The sequence below is a fragment of the Aquarana catesbeiana genome, linkage group LG04 (genome assembly GCF_042186555.1).
Source record: "Aquarana catesbeiana isolate 2022-GZ linkage group LG04, ASM4218655v1, whole genome shotgun sequence".
Taxonomy (NCBI): domain Eukaryota; kingdom Metazoa; phylum Chordata; class Amphibia; order Anura; family Ranidae; genus Aquarana; species Aquarana catesbeiana.
In genome coordinates this window covers 243,788,012-243,807,695 of record NC_133327.1, presented here as the reverse complement: position 1 = coordinate 243,807,695, position 19,684 = coordinate 243,788,012, and the positions used below count along the sequence as shown (strand labels likewise).

The 19,684-nt window shown below is 43.5% G+C and overlaps 1 protein-coding gene across 7 annotated transcripts in view; it reads right to left on the bottom strand.

Annotated features, from left to right (window-relative positions):
* PPP1R2 (protein phosphatase 1 regulatory inhibitor subunit 2) overlaps nucleotides 1–3,910 on the bottom strand; it is a 51,435-nt gene extending 47,525 nt beyond the window's left edge. For 3 of the 7 annotated variants that reach the window (XM_073626337.1, XM_073626338.1, XM_073626341.1), the window contains exon 1: nucleotides 3,639–3,908. In XM_073626337.1, the coding sequence (XP_073482438.1) occupies nucleotides 3,639–3,784 (146 nt within the window). In that variant the 5' untranslated portion in view covers nucleotides 3,785–3,908. Of the gene's footprint in view, nucleotides 1–3,638 lie in introns of all 7 variants that reach the window. The other 4 variants (XM_073626334.1, XM_073626335.1, XM_073626336.1 and 1 more) reach the window with 3 other exon arrangements.
* Between the last annotated feature and the right edge of the window lie 15,774 nt (nucleotides 3,911–19,684).

The following is a 19,684-nucleotide window of genomic DNA, read 5'->3' as shown; positions in this document are numbered from 1 at the left end:
TTACCCCTAACGATCGATATGCAACATCTGGAGGGCTGCAGAGGCTTCTCAAATTGTCAGTAGTAGTCCATGCTTCATACAGTCTGAGCTGGGATTTTCCATGCTGCAGTGAATTCCTTTCCCTTACACTGAGTATGGAAGGGTTGCTTCCTTAGCACCTTCTCCAGCCAAAAAAACAAGCTTGTATTCTTTTCAATGAATAGAAGACATTTGGATGATTGCACGAGGGGGTAGAGTGACATCCACCCACCTCTTCTCTACACCTTGTCCAATCACAGAAAATGTTCTATTAACTGAAAAGAATACAAGGAGTTTGAGCGAGCGATACTCACTGTAAGTGATGGCAAATCCTTGCAGCACCACCTGGAAGATCACAGTTGGAACGGACAACCACTGAGAATATGAGCATCTCCATCAGCTCCTTGGATGTTTGTCCCCATGGGAAGTCTTCTGAGCCGATTTTTAGCTGTGTGTTGGCGGGAGCTGAGGATTCAGAGTCCTCTCACACGGACAGACTACCTATGCCCACAGTCCCCTGGATGTTACACAGAGGTAATTATGCTGGCCCAATCGAACATTTTAAAAAGTGTTTTCCTGAAGTTGAGCTTTGAATATTAAGATACATATGCAAATAAAATGCCCACCTCTGATTTGATGTATTGTCAAAAGATGCAACTGCCATTAAAAAAAATTTAAAAAAGCAGTAAGCATACACTGTGTGTATTATAATTCATTACATGACTTGAGTGGAAGGACCAAAAGTAATTTCCATTTTTAATGAGATTTGAAAGATCAATCTTGTCATAAATAATTAATCTAATGGAATCATGTACCCTACGAAATGTAGTATATAGCAAATTTAAGTTGTTCTAAAGGCTTAAAGTGATTTTAAACCCTTTACATTTATTTCTCTTAAAATATTAAACGTCATAGACGTCTCTGAGCCGCCCCAATCCTCCTCTTCTCAGGTCCCCCTGCCAACGCATCAGGCTCCGCTTTTTTCCCACATAGCAAACTGATTGCTCTGAAAGTCTCTTTTTTTTTTCCTAAAAAAATAACAAACATGTTATACTTACCTGCTCTGTTGTAGTGGATTTGCACAGAGCAGCCTAGATCCTCCTCTTCTCGGGTCCCTCTTCTGTGATCCTGACCCCTCCCTCCTGTTCAGTGCCCCCACAGCAAGCAGCTTTCTTTGGGGGCACCCGAGCCAAGTCACAGCAACCTGTGTCCATTCAGACACGGAGCCCTGATCCAGGCCCCAACCTCTCTCCCCTGACTGGCCAGCTGACTTTGACAGCAGTGGGAGCCAATGGCACCGCTGCTGTGTCTCAGCCAATCAGGAGGGAGAATCTCAGGCGGCTGAGACACTCGTGGACATTGCTGGACAGTATACATCCTTGGGAAGTGGTTGCTAATATCTTGGTCATGGCTGCAGCTGTAGCCATGATCAAGATATTCTCTTCAGCCAGTAATTCATTTTCTTTAATTCCACAGGGGTCGGCGGGAGGGAACGGTGCCCCGCACCACAGGGGTCGGCGGGAGGGAACGGTGCCCCGCACCACAGGGGTCGGCGGGAGGGAACGGTGCCCCGCACCACAGGGGTCGGCGGGAGGGAACGGTGCCCCGCACCACAGGGGTCGGCGGGAGGGAACGGTGCCCCGCACCACAGGGGTCGGCGGGAGGGAACGGTGCCCCGCACCACAGGGGTCGGCGGGAGGGAACGGTGCCCCGCACCACAGGGGTCGGCGGGAAGGAACGGTGCCCCGCACCACAGGGGTCGGCGGGAAGGAACGGTGCCCCGCACCACAGGGGTCGGCGGGAAGGAACGGTGCCCCGCACCACAGGGGTCGGCGGGAAGGAACGGTGCCCCGCACCACAGGGGTCGGCGGGAGGAATAATGTCTTGTATCAGTGTAAAGAAAAATGCCCCAAGGATCAGATAAAGGCAAGCAAAGGGGGGGTTGCAGTTTGGAGACCTCAGATCTTAATCAAATCTGTCAGTTATTTTTAGGCAAATGTAGCACTAACTCACGGTGGAGCTGCTGGTTTAAAGCGGGCTGTTACCGTCACCTTGTTACCTGTAATTTCACCAACCCTGGGTCTAGGGGACTCCGTTGAGTTTACTGCGAGGCAATGTAGGCACCAGTCACTTAAGTACTTTTTCAGTGATTTAATGGGGATAACTGGAAGAAGTAGCAGGAAAAGAGGTAGAAGGAGAGTTGCAGGTGTGTTCAAATACCTTTTCTTGGAGAAATGTCAAGGAATTTAAATCTTTAAGATGAATGTATCCTCAGCTTAGGATTAAATCTTTTGCCCGCCTGAATAGGTTTCTCTCACTGACCTAGCAGCCGGAACGCAGCACGAACAAAAAGTCTCTGCCACAGACTTTGGTGGGACAAACTCATACGATCCTCTGCCACAGGATGTAGTAGTTTTCGATGAACAGCAAACACAGCACCAGAACCTTTAAGCCGACCCGGCAGCACTTGTGCGGTAGGGCAATCCAGGATGCGTCCTCCAATTGAGTCACCAGGCCCCTCTCCAGACCAGTGCTCCGCATGGTCCCTTCCAAGACAGGTCCTCCCCTGGATCTTCCCGATTGTCCGGCTTCTTCCCGCAGGACAGACAGCACAGGACCATCCCAGCAGTAGCAGGCCCCAGACAGACTTCTGGGCCTACCCGCCCGACTGCAGCGGCGTAACCCTCCAAGCCGGAGGGCTACGAGATAGCACTCACTGACACATAACTCTAGGCCAGGAGGGCCACGAGGCAAAAAGCTCCCCGAAACATCTCCCAGAATGCAACTCGGAGGACCACCTCCACCGAGTTATCTCCGGGACAGAAGAGCACTCATACACTTCAGCTTGTTGCTTTCCAACATTGACCCACGATGACAAGGACACCCACAGGCGCAATGTGGAACTGCACACAACACAGTCAAGCTGGAACAGAGGCTAAACTAACATTAGATTAAACCTGAACAATGTATAGCACAAATGATCCATTAAATTTACCTATAAGTGGTAGATTAGAAATCTACCAGCGCTACACAAACAATTATGCAGCAGTGAGATGCATGAAAATATTGACGTTATGTGCTACTGTTATCCATTTATAACGGCACACCAATGTACGTGCATTGCAGCATAATAAACACATTACACATGTGCTGTGGTGTACTGCATTATAAAAAAAAAAAAAAAAAAGACATCCGCCTTTTTTTTTTTTTTTTTTTTTTTTTATGTACAAGGCTGCACATTGAAACAAATAGGCTGCCCTAACAAGATACACAATAACATGCACCACACCACTGTGAACCAAGAAAACAAAGTAATAGTAAGATTCACTACAGATGTGTCAGGATTCCCTTCGTAATGAGAACCTCTCTTCGTTTAGGGTTCATTCATGACTTGACTAGTAAAGTGAATCTAGTTTCAGAGGGGTGCACAGTGTGAGATTAGCAGTCCTGGTGTAGAGAGTCTTTTTCCTGAGAACATGTCAGGGGGATTTCTAGATGCAGCAGGGGGATTACCTAGCTGTGAATCTGATGTCAGGACCATAGCTATGTGTCTATGTCAGGTATCAGCGGTGACAGGTTGGTGTACGCAGTTATGTGGAGTACCTCAGGCAGAGCCCCACCTCCCCTCAGTGTCGGCCCCCTCCCACCTCTGATCGTCCTCTCTGTCCTGGGCGAGCTCATCCTTGGTCAGCACACGGACGCCGCTCTTTTGGGAGCCCTTGTTCTTCAGAATTCCTTTGATCGGCCTCTGTGTCTGCTCATCCATACTGATAATCGAGGCTCCCGCCTGCACTCAGCCCTAACCGGCCGCCTTCCCTCCCGATCACCGTCCGGACGTCATCGGCGGTGGATTTCACGTCACATCCGGCCTGGCAGGAGGACGCCAAAAAACAGCGCCACGACTTCCTGCACGGCGGCGTCGCTATGGAAACAGCGACGCTTGTGGGGCAGGCAGCATGTGCTCGGTTCTCCTATATGAGCTAATGGCTTAGCGCTGATGTATGGGGGAACTCCAAACAAATCCAAAACTACTGCCCGATGGCAACTTATAAATCATTTTCCCTTTCTACCTGATGCTAGAGAAGAAACACAGAATGGGATTTGCTGTACAGTAGAGATGGGCTGAACATAGGGTTGCCACCTTTTCTTCAAGCCAAACCCAAACACTTTTGCGGCGCATGGCTTGGCACCCCAACCGCGGTGCGATTTTGCCGCGATTGTCACTTGACAAATCGCAGCAAAATCATGTAAACGGAATTGTGGGATGGCTGTCACCCAAAAGAAGTTTTGCTTTGTGATTGGTGGGCCATTATCCCCATTCCCCCCTATTACAAATCTTCTTCCCCTACCAGCACAAATCCTCCTTCAATACCCCCATGGCAGCCGACAGGGGCTATCACGGGGCCCAAGCACACAGGGGGGCCTGGACAGCAGGGGGGTTCGGAGCGGTGGGCATGGGGGGCAATTACAGAGAAGGGGGACAATTACAGAGATTGGGGGGCAATTAGAGAGGAGGGGGGTAATTACAGAGATAGTGGAGCAATTAGAGGAGGGGGGCAATTACAGAGAAGGGGGTGCAAATACAGAGGAGGGGGGCAAACACAGAGGAGTCAAAATATAAGGAAGAGAGAGGCAACAGGCAGCTGCTGGTGGGGAAGTTTTTAATAAAATAAATGCTTAAAAAGAATCCACTCACTCTTCATGTCAGAGCTGTAGGCATGTCAGTCTGTGAAGTCGGCTGTCCCATTCTCCCCTCCGATCCACGCTGCTCTTATCACTGGAGGAAACAGAGAGCCACGGGAAACTCATGTGAACTGTCAGCCTCTGATTGGTCACAGCATCCCAGGCTGACAGCTCACTGCAGTTTCCCCGTGGCTCTGTATCCTTGGCTTCCTCCAGCGATTCAGTGATAGCAGCAGCGTGGATCGGAGGGGAGAATGGGACAGCCGACTTCACAGACTGACATATACAGTTGTGACATGAAGAGTGAGTGGATTCTTTTTAAGCATTTATTTTATTAAAAATTTCCGCACCAGCAGCTGCCTGTCGCCTCTCTCTCACCCTTATGTTTTGATTGCTCTGTAATTGCTCCCCCCGCCTGCCGCTCCGATCCCCCTGCCGTCCGGGTCCCCCTGTGTGCTGGGGCTCGTAAAAGGAGGCCCCATGGTACCCCCTGTCAGCTGGAAATGGTGTGAGGCAGAGGGACACCCAGGCGCAGCCTCCTAAACCCATACTGTCCAAGTCAAAACTGGACAGGTGGCTGAACAACCTTCGGTTCGGTTCGCGCCAGAACTCTTGAACATCACAAAAGTTCGGACCTGAACCATTAACCCCATTAAAGCTTATGGGACCCAGACTTGAAAAACAAAACATGCCCATTTTGAAGGCTTATATGCAAGTTATTGGCCATAAAAAGGGTATGGGGGTCCGGATACTGCCCTGGGTGACGTATATTAATGCAACAAAAATGTTTAACCACTTCCAGACTGCCCACCATCGCTATATGTTGGTACTTTTGAACTCAAAACATGCAACCTGCAGTATTTTCTAAACGTCACCTATGGAGATTTTTAAGGGTAAAAGTTTGTCGCCATTCCACGAGCAGGCGCAATTTTGAAGCGTGACATGTTGGGTATCAATTTACTCGGCGTAACATTATCTTTCACAATATAAAAAAAATTGGGCTAACTTTAATGTTGTCTTATTTTTTTAATTCAAAAAATTGTATTTTTTCCAAAAAAGTGCGCTTGTAAGACTGCTGCACAAATACAGTCTGACAGAAAGTATTACGACCACCATTTTATTCTCTAGGGTGTTAGGAAAAAAAAAATGTATAATGTTTGGGGTTCTAAGTAATTTTCTAGCAAAAAAACTGTTTTTAACTTGTAAACAACAAATCTCAGAAAGAGGCTTGGTCCTTAAGTGGTTAAAAAAAAAGATTTTTAAAGGAGCAGTGATTTTAATGATGCTTAAAATAAAAAATTTGGGCTGAAATCAGACCTAAACAATGAATAGAGACGCACCGAACCACCTGCTGTGAGCAGCTCTGTGCTCCAGTCTGAATCCACCCTTAAATACAGTGCCCGGGGGGTCCTCTTGTCTTAAATATAGTGCCTGGGTGTCCTCTTAGTCTGCCTGTAAAGAGGCACACCTGTATAGTGTATAGAACCTGCTGTAGCAAAACTGACATTTATAAGGAAAAAAAAGGACATTTAAATTGCCAGCAATACAATACCATTGCTGGCAATAGAATTTTTTTTATAAAAAACACTGTGGGTTCCCTCCAATCCATACCAGAGCCACGCAAAAAAAAAAATACCTGCATGGGGTCTCCCCAAAAATCCATAATAGACCCATATCTGAGCATGCACCCTTGCATGCTAGGAAAGGGAGGGGGATAAGCAAGCACCCCCTCCAGAACCACACCAGGCCACATGCTCTCAACATGGAGGGGGGGGGCTCTGCCCCCCGCCCCAAAGCACCTTGTCCCCATGTTGATGGGGACAAGGGCCTCTTCCCAACAATCCTGGACTGTGGTTGTAGGGGTCTGCAGGCAGGGGGCTTATCAGAATTTGGAAGCCACCTTTAACAAGGGGGCCCCCAGATCCCGGCCCCCCATGTGAATGAGTATGGGGTACATTGTACCCCTACCCATTCACCAAAAAATGTGTCAGCGGGGAAGCCCATTGACAACTGATGACTCATCCGTTCTTAAGGACGCCGCAGCTGGCTTCCCGACCCCTCCTTAACAACCAGCTATTCACTGTGCCCTGGGCTTAGAATGCACTGTGCAGTGCATTGATAGGTGCTAAGCGGTTGAACATCCTGCCGAGCACTCCACAAATTCTCCGGATGTTTGCCAAACGGGCGAATAGGCGATGTTCAGGCCGAACTTTTGCTCGGCTCTAACTGTTTGCCCAATTCTACTGTACAGCCTGCCAATCAGCTCTCAGCTTTTATGTGATGGGAAAGTGAAACAACATTTGGTTTGATCACTTACCATAACCATATAGATGTACATCAGTATCAAAATAATACAAGCTTTATATATGAAAAGATTAGTAATAATACTAAATACATCTAATGTACAAACACATATTATCAGTAAAGGGCCCCACTAAAGTCTTGATGGAATTGTGCACATATACCCCGGTATATATAGTTATTGAAAGTGAACTTCACTCTCCCAATCAAAATTGATTATTTTTAATCCTCATGCTACTAGCATTAGTAAATGAATGGGAAAATATATCATATTTACTTGTTTTAAACTTGTTTTTACATTTCTTCGGTTACTTCTTGGTTACTTGCTTAGGCAAATTATGTTATACATGCCAGGAGTCTTTAGGAGGGGAGGAGAGAAGGAGGAGTTTTCTCAGCTAAGCACACTCTCCTGCATGCTTGAGCTAAGGGCAGCTGGATTACAGGAAGTAAATGCTACATTAATCATTTGCCCTTACTCAAGATGGCCATGGCCATTGTCAGTAATAACAACTATTGTTTGTATTAATATTACAATTGTGATGTTATAAAATGAAAGTGTATGCTGTGATCATAGATTTCCATTAAAAGAGAAGTCCAGGATTCACTAACAAAAAAAATATAAACTCACCTAGATGGATGCAACATCGGTCCAATGCTGCATCTGTCCCCCTCGCCAAGAACTGAGCGATCAAACACAGCTGATCGCTCAGCTCTCGGTCTTTAGGCTGCACAGAGCTGGTGACTGTTGGTCTCTGCTCTGCCCCTCCAGCGCTCACTGGAGCACTGGATTGTAGAGGGGGCGGGAGTTGCTGGCTCAGGCTCTCAGAGAGGCTGAGCTAGCTTCCGATCCAGGGTGGATATAGTTGTTTTTTTTTTTTTCATATTCTTGACTGTCTCTGAGATGTCAGCCAGGGTCACAGGAGTGCAGAATTAACTACACTCTTGTGAACCATAGGAGAAGTACAGCCAAAAAAGCTTTGGCTATACTTCTCCTTTAAGTAATTACAGCAACAGTTTTTTCCCTTTTGGATAAAGGCTTTGCATAAATAAATAGTTTAGTTTAGTTTATTTTAGTTTTGGATAGAGTGGACAGGGATTAGAACACCTGTTGGGTTTGTATTGCTGTCTGTGCCCCCATTAGGGAGATTCACTCTCTGTATTTGTCTTGTTTACCATTATAATTGAAAGTAAAAGAAAATCCCACATTTTGGGTTGTCTCCAGAAAAGTAATGAAGGGGAAATCTTCCAATGCGGACACTACTTCTGGTGATCTTTTGCCTCGACAAAATGACAAAGTAATGGCATTGCATAAGTGTCCTGCAATTTGACTCAATTTGAAATTGCAGACAGTATAGCGGCGATTCCACCCTCGATTCGCATCACTCAGGTGTAAACTGAGCCTAAAACAAGTGTATTGGAGAAACAATGGGTTTTTTTTTTAATATTTATGGCAGTAGTAACATTTTATTTTTAGCTGTATTGAACCCTGTTGTGATAAGTTAGAAAGGGGTTAAAATATGTAAACCCAACATTCCCTCTTCCTGATATGTGCCTGCTGTACCATGTACTTGTATTGAGAAGTCTCCTGTTCTCTATATATTGCTTCCTTTGTGTGACATTTCTGGTGTACCTGCCAGTCCCTCTGCTTTCTTATCAATCACTGACCACACTAGGCATGAGAGCACACTCAGTTCTCTAGCCGTGCTGGGAACTCAGCCTGCTCTCCTCCAATGATCAGACTTGTCCTGACAACCCCCCCCCGCACAGTCTATTACTGGGAAGATCAGTGTGCTGCTGCTTCTCCTCCCCCAGCCCTTATGCAGCTGAGAATGCATGTGGTAACAAAAGAGGGATAAAAGGTATTTATAATGTTTTTTCTATCTCTACACAAATGTTTTGCCTTACATTTCTATGTTAAACTGAAATGGTTGTTTTACAAGGTGATCCTTTACAACTGCTTTAAGTTCATCTAACCAGCTGGAGAGGTAGGTTGGTAGGTAGGTAGGTAGAGGGTAATAGTAAGAAGGGGCATCCCAGGTCAGGCTGGTGGAGCAGAAGAAGGGGTTAGGGGGTTGAAGTGAATAAAATGAGAAAAACACAAAACATTTTAAAGCCCAACTCTAAGATAAAAGTAAAAGTAACCCCTCTCCCAACCACTCAATCTCATCATTGGGGGGGAAAAACAAGAAAAAATCTCAAAATACCCCTTTTCACCTACCGTAAGGCATGGTCATGCGATTATCCAGTATCAGGTCCTTCCCCTCTATGTTTACTTTCTGGAGGGGTCTTTCTTCTGGGTCTTCACAGCACTGCTTGAGTGACATGGACAATTCCCACTGGCCAGCCAGCAGTGGGGTCCGCTTAGGATCCAGAAGAGATCTGACATTGGACAAAGGGAAATTAAGGGGACTGGGCACTGAGGGTTAACATGTGGCACTGGGTTAACAGTTCTTGTAGGTGTAAACTGTGTCATTTAGGGACCTAGATGTGGGGACTCTGTGAGTATATTTACTGTTCTCTGCTCTGCTCCTTTAGCGCTTACTGGAGTGTTAGGCTGCAGAGGGGGCGGGCACTGCTGGCTTCAGCTCTAAGCCGTGCGCTGAGAGCCTTAGGCAGCTGTCAATCAGGCAGCTTGGTGGATTCCAACAATATGGTACATTTCCTTCCAGAGCCTGGAGTGGCTCTGCAACATCGGATAACAGTGTGGCTTTAGCCCGCTGTCTGCTCATTTTGGGTCACAGAAGAGTAAAAGATAGTGCACTCCTGTGACTCACAAGAGAAGTATGGACAAAAAAGCTTTGGCCATACTTTTAATGCCGTTTACACACGATCGGAAATTCGGCCAGCAAAAGACAGATGACAGCTGTTGGTCGGAAAATGCGACCGTGTGTATGCTCCATCGCACTTTTGCAGGCCGAATTCCAGCCAGGAAAAGATTGAGAGCATGTTCTCAATTTTTCGGTCGGAAAAAGTTCCTATCCGATAATGCGATCGTCTGTAGCAATTCCGACACGCAAAATTCCTACGCATGCTCGGAAACAATTCAACGCATACTCGGAAGCATTGAACTTCATTTTCTCGGCTCATCGTACTGTTGTACGTAACCACGTTCTTGACGAACTTTTGTGTGACCGTGTGTATGCAAGGCAAGCTTGAGCGGAATCCCGTCGGAAAAGCCATCATATCTTTTTCCGACCAAAATCCCGATCGTGTGTACGCGGCATGAGTTGTATGCATAACATGTAACAGGTTGAAAATAAGTTGGCCCCATCTAGTGGAGTAAAAATAATAAGGCAAGGTGTTAATATTAGTCATAGTGAGTACTTTAAGCAGAATTAGGCCTCTTCTTCATAATTTACCTAAAACCAAAAATGTTATATCCACTTCCAGAACAGGCCTTTTCTTGTACTTTTTGTTTACATGTAACAATCAGTTAGAAAATTACTTAGAACATTATATATTTTTTAAAGCGGAGGCCGAAGAGAATAAATTGGTGGGTTTTGCAATTTTCTATGTCACACGGTATTTGCGCAGCTGTTTTCCAAATGCAATTTTTGGAAAAAATACACTTTTTTGAATTTTAGTGCAAAGAAACACAATACATAAACCAATTTTTTGCAAAGTATTAAATATGCTGTTATGCAGCGACAAACTACATACATTTTACTATCCATATTTTTAAAGCTTTTACAAGTTACCACTTTAGATTTACTGAGGAGGTCTAGTGCTAGATTCTAACATTCGCGGTGATACCGCGATCAATATCAATATCAATTCAGGATTCAATCTCAGAGAAATTAGTGAATTGTTTTTTCCACACCCTGGTGATCATTAATCTGGAAGCTAAAATGACAAAGTGAGTTAGGTTAAACTGTATATTAGTAATGCCGGGGGGCTTAAAATGTAACAGTGCCAGCAAATGGTGTCAGGAAAATCAAAGTCCGAATAATTACATACTGTAGTTACATAATAGGTGAGGTCGAAAAAAGACACAAGTCCATCAAGTCCAAGCTATGTGTGTGATTATATGTCAGTATTACCTTGTATATCCTTGTATGTTGTGGTTGTTCAGGTGCTTATCTAATAGTTTCTTGAAACTATCGATGCCCCCAATGAGACGACCGCCTGTGGAAGGGAATTCCACATCCTTGCCGCTCTTACAGTAAAGAACCCTTCTACGTAGTTCAAGGTTAAACCTCTTTTATTCTAATTTTAATGAGTGGCCATGAGTGTTGTTAAACTCCTTTCCGCAAAAAAGTTTTATCCCTATTATGGGGTCACCAGTATGGTATTTGTATATTGAAATCATATCCCCTCTCAATCATCTCTTCTCCAAAGAGAATACATTCAGTGCTCGCAACCTTTCCTCATAACTAATATCCTCCAGACCCTTCATTAGCTTTGTTGCCCTTCTTTGTACTCGCTCCATTTCCAGTACATCCTTCCTGAGGACTGGTGCCCAGAACTGGACAGCATACTCCAGATGAGGCCGCACCAGGGTCTTGTAGACCGGGAGAATTATTGTTTTATCTCTGGAGTTAATCCCCTTTTTAATGCATGCCAATATTCTGTTTGCTTTGTTAGCAACAGCTTGGTATTGCATGCCATTGTTGGGCCTATCATCTACTAGGACCCCCAGGTCCTTTTCCATCCTAGATTCCCCCAGAGGTTCTCCCCCCAGTGTATGGATTGCATTCATATTTTTGCCATCCATATGCATTATTTTACATTTTTCTACATTGAACCTCATTTGCCATATAGTTGCCCACCCCATTAATTTGTTTAGATTTTTGTAAGCTAGGTTTCCACATCTTGCGGAGAAGTTATCGCCCTGCTTAGCTTAGTAAATATAGACATTGAACTGTTTACCCCATCCTCCAGGTCGTTTATGAACAAATTAAATAGGATTGGTCCCAGCACAGGACCCTGGGGGACCCCACTACCCACCCCTGACCATTCCGAGTACTCCCTATTTATCACCACCCTCTGAACTCGTCCCCTTGTAGCCAGTTTTCAATCCATGTACTCACCCTATGGTCCATGCCAACGGACCTTATTCTGTACAGTACACAACTAAGGGGAACTGTATCAAATGCTTTGGCAAAATCCAGATACACCACATCTACGAGCATTCCTTTATCTAGATGAGAGTAGAAGTGTGAATTCTTTGGCCCAAAAGTGACCCAGTATTGGACAGGTCCACCATATATGGAGGACGTTGCCTGTGGTCTGGCATCCTCTGAAACAAAAACCAAAATGTCTGGGAAACATATGAGTGAGTCTGGAAGGTACCAGGTACCACCTGATTAGCACTTTATAGGCCGAATCAAGGGTGACATTAACCGTACACGTGGTAATAGTAAACCACATATCTTGCCAATCTTTTTTTTCAGTTTTTTTGGCATATAGGTACTCTTCCCATTTTGCTACATAAGTGTGTGTGGAATGATAGACTAATTGGTCAAATGAAGAGTAGACTATAGAGCTGAGTTTCGGTGCCAAGGGAGTAAAGGGACAAGTATGCTTTAAGACAGTTAAGGTTGTACATGGAAAAAAGGAACCTGGTCCAGGTGTCTGAGCCACAAAAATCTCTTCCTCCTCAGATACGGGTGCTGGCTCAGTATGCAAAGTAACATGTAGAGAGAAATTCAATCCAGATGGCCGCACTCCAACAATAATTTCTTTATTGGTTAAAAACCATACTGTATAAACAAAAATACTGCGATGTCTAAACACACACAAGCAGCCAGCACAGCAGTGTAAAAGTAGACAAAAAGAAATATAGAGAATGTGCAGTGCTAACAAATGACCAATATCAAAAACGTGAAATTGACATGTAGGAAAATATTGACATTTACAAAAATGTTATAAATATATTGTGACATATACTCAATAAAGAATAGTGTCCATATATAAGCAAAATGGACCACAAGAAGATCCTAATGTGTTCCAAAATGTGTAATCCAAAGATTTCGGTGACTGTCATTTATTCTATTGGATTACACATTTTGGAACACATTAGGACCTTCTTGTGGTCCCTTATGCTTATATATGGACACTATTCTTTATTGAGTATACGTCACAATATATTTATAACATTTTTGTAAATGTCAATATTTTCCCACATGTCAATTTCACATTTTTGATATTGGTCATTTGTTAGCGCTGCACATTCTCTATATTTCTTTTTGTTATAAACCATACAGCAAGAAATGGAATCAACAGCTAACATGTTTCACACCGTGACTACTGGTGCTTACTCATAGCTGACTCTATAGGTAAAAGACAAAGATTTATATACACATGCCAATATGAATTAACAAAGTAAACAAGGTGGGCTTAATTGATTAATTGAGAAACCAGTAAATTAGTGGATACTCATTACACATGACAATTCGGCTCTGATCAAATCAACATCACACTTGCCGAGACCCACGTCCCCCGCGATGTTACCACTTTGGTGCAATTTTAAATGATAAAGCCCAAATCGCTACTAAAGTGTGATGGTTTTTATATGGTTGCTGATGACCTGTCTATACCTCTAAAAACATGGATAGGAAGTAAAAACATCCAAAGACAAAAAGCAAAGAACAAAAAAACAAACACATACATTAACATATGTATATAATTTCATTGTTGCTGAAGGAAAAAGCATGCTCATGAGAACATTTGCAAAAAATTGGCATCAACGCCAAGAGATTAAATACATGTATATGTATCATTAAATGCAGTATTCCATATAACTAAAAAAAACTTTATTTTGTTGTGTTGAAGCTTAGAGAAAATCCTTCCAGCAAAAGATATAGAACAAATATTAACCCATTTTTTTATATAGAACAATGATGTTCCTCCCATAAGGCTGCCTTTTTTTGCATGTCTTTTTTTAGGTTTCAACCTGCTAATTTAAATAGTTGCATATGGGGGAACACATGTGTATGTATATGTGAAAATATGAAAAAAGAAGAGGTAGTAGATAGGTCTTTTTCTCGGAACTGCACAGAGGAGGTAAGTGTAACATGTTTGTTATCATTTTTTTTTTTAAACCAGACTTTACAATCACTTTAAGAGAGTTCCAAATGTTGAAAGTGTGTTTCATTAGAGGGCTAAGGGTGCGTGGTCCTTAATTAGGAAGAGTCCAAGGTAACCATTTTAGGTTTATAGGGGCAATGAAGGCAGCTTCTAAGTCTACTCATAGGGGGTGATATGACTGATTTCTGATTGGGACTCTAAAACAAAGTTAATACTGCAGCTGCAGGAACAGATTCACAGGACTCAATCACTGTGTTTAAAATGTCTGTTCAGTGAAAATTTATTATTACATGTTATTTTGTACATACATAAGAAAGGGGTGGTGTGAGATGTTATTAAAAACTAACAAATAGAAATATGTTATTAAAAGCTAACAAATAGAAATATATTATTAAAAACTAGCGAATAGAACAATTGCAAAAGTAAAACCTTGAGAAGGGAGGGGGGAGTAGAGAGCGTTTAGTAGGAGAAGTGTGTGTGTTAGGTGAAGATTACAGAACACATTTCAACAGTGAGAACAAAATGGAGTCTCTTGTGTTTAAATGAACAGTACAGTGAATGTCCATGTCATTTCCCCCCTTTTGTTTATTTGACACCATTCTTCTCCGCGTTACATTCAGCCGATTGCTGGTAACTCCTGTTACATTGGCGCAGAGAGACGGCGTCCTGTTCAAGCTGTGTGCAAACAGGAAAATCCGGACAACCGCACTCCAGGAGTTTTTTAATCCAAATTGCTTTATTATAAAATCAGGATCATGTCATACAGGACATCATTGACAGGGTGTACAGGCAATCAACTAACGCGTTTCGCACTATGCCAAGTGCTTACTCATAGCGTCCTGTTCAGCTCTCTCCTAGCTTTCTCACAATAATGGGTTCATCAGGGCTGGTACATTTGTTGGTACAGCGGGTAGTCACACAGAGGCATAGCCTGATGAGGAAGTAAATAACAAATATGAGAAATAGGAACATCACAATGTAAGCGCCTAGTTTCTGTAACCATGTTGCTGTGCCATATAAAAAAAAATCACCAAAACCTCCTAAACCCTGAAAGGGGTTCCATCCATCTTTAGCAATATCTCTGGCCTTATTCTGTAGTTCTATTATCTTAGCAAGATGCCCTTTAATAATGTCCTCATTACCAGAAATGTATGTACAACAGTCAGTGTGAAATACCTTACACATCCCACCTTGAGCTGCAGTGAGATAATTTAGCGTTAATCTATGCTCTAATACTACTTTTTTAAGCTGAGCCATTTCTTCACTTAATAAACCTATATCAGTGGTAGTCAGGTTAATAATCTCATCTACAATTCTAGTGTAATTATTTAGTCTTTTCATTGCTTCAATTCCCCATCCTGTCCAGGAAGGGAACCATGACCATGCCATGTCACCTTCAGTGAACAGCTCTCTTTTGAACACTAAAGGGTATTCTGGACTTTGATCTGGTCGCACTGTATCTTTGTGAACAGCCACAGCAGGTACTAACTTCCCAATATAACATGTACCTGTAGCATTAGTAGGAAGCCAGGCGTAAGCTTTATTTCCACACATATAATATAACCCTCTACGAAAAGACGGTATGCCTGCTCCTAAAAAACTGGAAGCAATAACATGGAATCTCAGGTAACCGATATTTTCACATATTGGGAACTGTGAGCAATTTGTACTATAAAGGGTTCTATTTAGTTCTGGATCTGGGATATAATAATATTGACCATAGTTTCCTCCATAAACTGTAATTTTTGCTCCGGTGCAATCTGAATTGCCCAACCGTGTACATTTAGTGTTAAACGGGCATGTTTAACGGGCAAATCTGTGGAGTGTTTATCTGTTTTGAAACCATCAAAGTTATCGATCTGTGCTCATTAGCTGTGGAGACTATGTATGAGCCATTTATTCTGGTCCTGTTTAGATCAGTGAAATTAAGAGGCATTGCTATCATGGGTATTGTTCCTGTTTGGGGATGTAAGTGAGAACACACCCAGCAGTTACTAGCGTTTCTATGGGTTGCATACAATTTTAACATTTGGATGAAAGGGTTATTTTTCCATGTCTCAGTTCTCACAAACAACAAAAAGAAAAGAGACATGATCATCATTTTTTCAAAGGATATCATCACTTCAGGATTTTCTTGCAGTGACTGGCGTGAATCCAGGTGGGCTTTCCTTCCAACTTGACAGCAGAACCGGTTGTCAAAAGCACCAAATGTGGTCCGTCAAATTTTGGTTCTAGTGGCTTTCTGACGTGTCGCTTGACCACCACCCAGTCACCTGGTTGGATTCTGTGAATACCTGAAACAGAATCTGGGTCGGGGATCGATTTATAAACACCTTCATGTATTTTATTCAATGTTCTTTGCAAAATCTGAACATATTCTAACAGATTAGAGTGAGAAGCCTGCAACTGTTGGGGAAAATATAGCCCTGTTTTGGGTGGCCCTCCAAATAAAATCTCATAGGGGGACAGCCCATGTGGTTGTTTAGGGGTAGTTCGTACAGAATATAGGGCTAATGGCAAAGCTTCCACCCATCCTTTTCCTGTATCTGCTTTAATTTTTGCACATCTGTTTTTCAAAATTCCATTAACTCTCTCAACTTTACCACAATTTTTTTGCATGATAACGTGTATGGAAAGCTTGCTGTATGTGAAGGGCTTCCATTACCTCTTTCATTACTTCCCCAGTAAAATGGGTTCCTCTGTCACTCTCAATAGTTTCAGGAACTCCATATCTACAAACTATTTCATTCAAAATTTTCTTTGCTGTTGTTTTTGCATTTGCTTTAGCTACTGGCCAGCTCTCGGGCCAACCTGAGAACATGTCAACACACACTAAAGCGAACTCATAGGTGCCTATTCTGGGCATCTGAATGTAGTCTATTTGAATTCTTTGGAAAGGGAAATCTGGCTTAGGAGAATGCTTTTGGGGAACATGGACAGGACTCCTTGCATTGTACAGAGCACAAGTCAGACATGAAGCACAAAACCTGGCTGCAAATGCACTAAATCCAGGTGCTATCCAATACCAGTCAGTAAGTGCCACCATCGCGCCCTTAGCAAGATGACTGACACCATGTGCCAGTTGTGCTAAAACTGGGTACAAACTCCTGGGTAGACACCACCTGTTGTCAGCGCTCCACAGGCCCTGCTGATGCTGATTTTGGGTAGCATTACATTTGATCCACTTATCCTTCTTTTCATCAGGGGCCTGGTTCTGCAACTGAATTAGAGTTTCTACATCCCACTGCTCTTGATGAGGGGAATCTGTCCCCGCTACCTGGGCGACCCCTACAGTGGATGTGACTCCAAATGCCATAGGGGCAGCATCCTTTGCCGCTTGGTCCGCTAAAGCATTTCCTCTGGCTGTCATATCATTTCCCCTTGCATGCCCTTTTACCTTCAAGATGGCAACTTCTGCTGGTTTCTGAAAAGCCTCAAATAGCCGCCCTATGAGTTTTGCATGTCTCACTGGCTTCCCTGCACTAGTCAGAAAGTTCCGTGCTTTCTAGATAGGCCCAAAATCGTGGGCTATTCCAAATGCATATCTGCTGTCAGTGTAAATGTTTCCCCTTTGATTCTCTAGGAGATGACATGCTTTGACTACAGCACACAACTCCGCTTCCTGTGCTGACATCTGGGGTTTCAATGCTTCCTGATGTAAAATGGTGTCTGTAGTGGTTACAGCAAACCCTGTGTGTGGCTGACCATCATCAGTGTAAAATCTGGAACATCTACGAATAAGTGTGTGTCACAATCTGATAAGGGCTCATCTTTTGCTGGTGTGACAGAGGCCCTTTTTACCTCCATAAGAGCCATACAATCATGAGAAAAACTCTCAGGTTCTACATCAGTACCATTTGTTGCATCTTCCTTATCAATTATAGGAAGAAGAGTAGCCGGATTTAAAGTAACACATCGTTTGATTGTTAAATTCAATGGAGCAAAAAGAGCAGACTGGTACTTGTCAAATCTACTGGCAGACACATGTCTAGTATTTACTTGATTCATGATTTCCTGTACTGCATGTGGCACATACAGGATCAGAGCAGAATCTAGTACAAGCTCAGTTACTTTGTCTAGCAGCAAAATGCAGGCTGCTGTGGCTCGCATACAACTGGGGGAGCCTTTGATGACAGGGTCTAATGAGGCTGATACATACATCACAGGCCTCTGTTTGTCTCCATGTAGCTGGGTGAGTACACCTGCAGCAAATCCATTGACTTTATGACAGAACAACGAGAAAGTCTTAGTATAGTCAGGAAGTCCAATGGCGGGAGCTTCAGACAAAATTTTAATAAGCTCCTTCATCTGCAATTCATTGTCCCATGTGAGTTTGAAAGGGTTTCTAGTGGTAGCCTCATATAGAGGAGCCATAAGTTTTGATGCATTTGGAATCCAGTCCCTACAATATCCCACTAACCCCAGGAAGGCATTTCTTGGCTTTTCAAAGTTTTGTAGAGTTTTAACTCGATCTGGGGTTAGGTGACGGATTCCATGTGAAATGCAGTGACCCAGGAAGATCACTTTCTCTTGGCAGTATTGTAGCTTATCTTTGCTAACTTTGTTGTTACTGTTATAGAGAAACATGAGAAGGCTTACTGTTTCTCTGATACAAATGTCCTTTGTATCAGAACAAATAAGCATCGTCTATGTACTGAAGCAAAACTGTGTTTGGGTGTGAGGGGGACCATTGGTCCAATACTTGCTTTAACGCAGTATTATATTCAGAGGGGCTACTTACACAGCCTTGGGGTAATCTTGTCCATGCTAACTTTTGGGCATCATGGGTAAATGAAAAAAGGTGCCAGCAATCTGGGTGTAAGGGCACCGAAAAGAAAGCATTTGCAAGATCAATCACTATAAAGCAGGTGCTGGAGGCAGGTATTCCACTTAGTAAAGTGTGGGGGTTGGGCACGATCGGGGTATCTGCCTCTATTATATTGTTAATGGCTCTCAAATCATGCACCATGCGGTATGTCACCTGCCCACCCTTCTTGTCTGGCTTCTTTGCAACTGGGAACAGGGGTGTATTGACCTGGGACTTAATTGGTACAACAACCCGTGCTGCTTTCAGTTGAGTGATTTGATCCTTTATCCCCTCAGTCTGAGCAATACTCAGTGGGTACTGTTTAATCTGTGGGAGATGGGCTCCTGGTTTATTTGAATTTGGCTATGTGTCCTTCCCCATCACAATTGTAGCATATAATTGGTCCTCGATTGCCATGATTTCTGAAATTGCCTTTGCCTCTTCCTCTTCCTTTCTGCTTCCCCATGTACATAACCTTGGGTTTGCTGTCTTTTTGGTTAATTCTGTTTTCTATGGATAACAGGATAGGCAGGACGTCTCGAATAGACATATTGCCTGCCTCAGGCCTTGCTGTGAACAACTTTTCTTTCAACTGGGGTAATAAACCATCAAGAAACCTTTGTTTCACCAGTTGTGTAGATGGACTTGCAGTTTCTCCCCCTTCTCTTCCTCTATTTTAATGCCTGCTTCCTCAGCCATATCGCTTAACCGCCTCCAATAAGCCCCCGCTGCTTCCTCTTTCCCTTGCTTAGCATTCATAAATTCAGCATGTCTGGTTTGTCCATATATTTGGGGCAATTTTTCCTTCAATTTCTCACAAACCTCCCGTCCACTAACCATCTTACC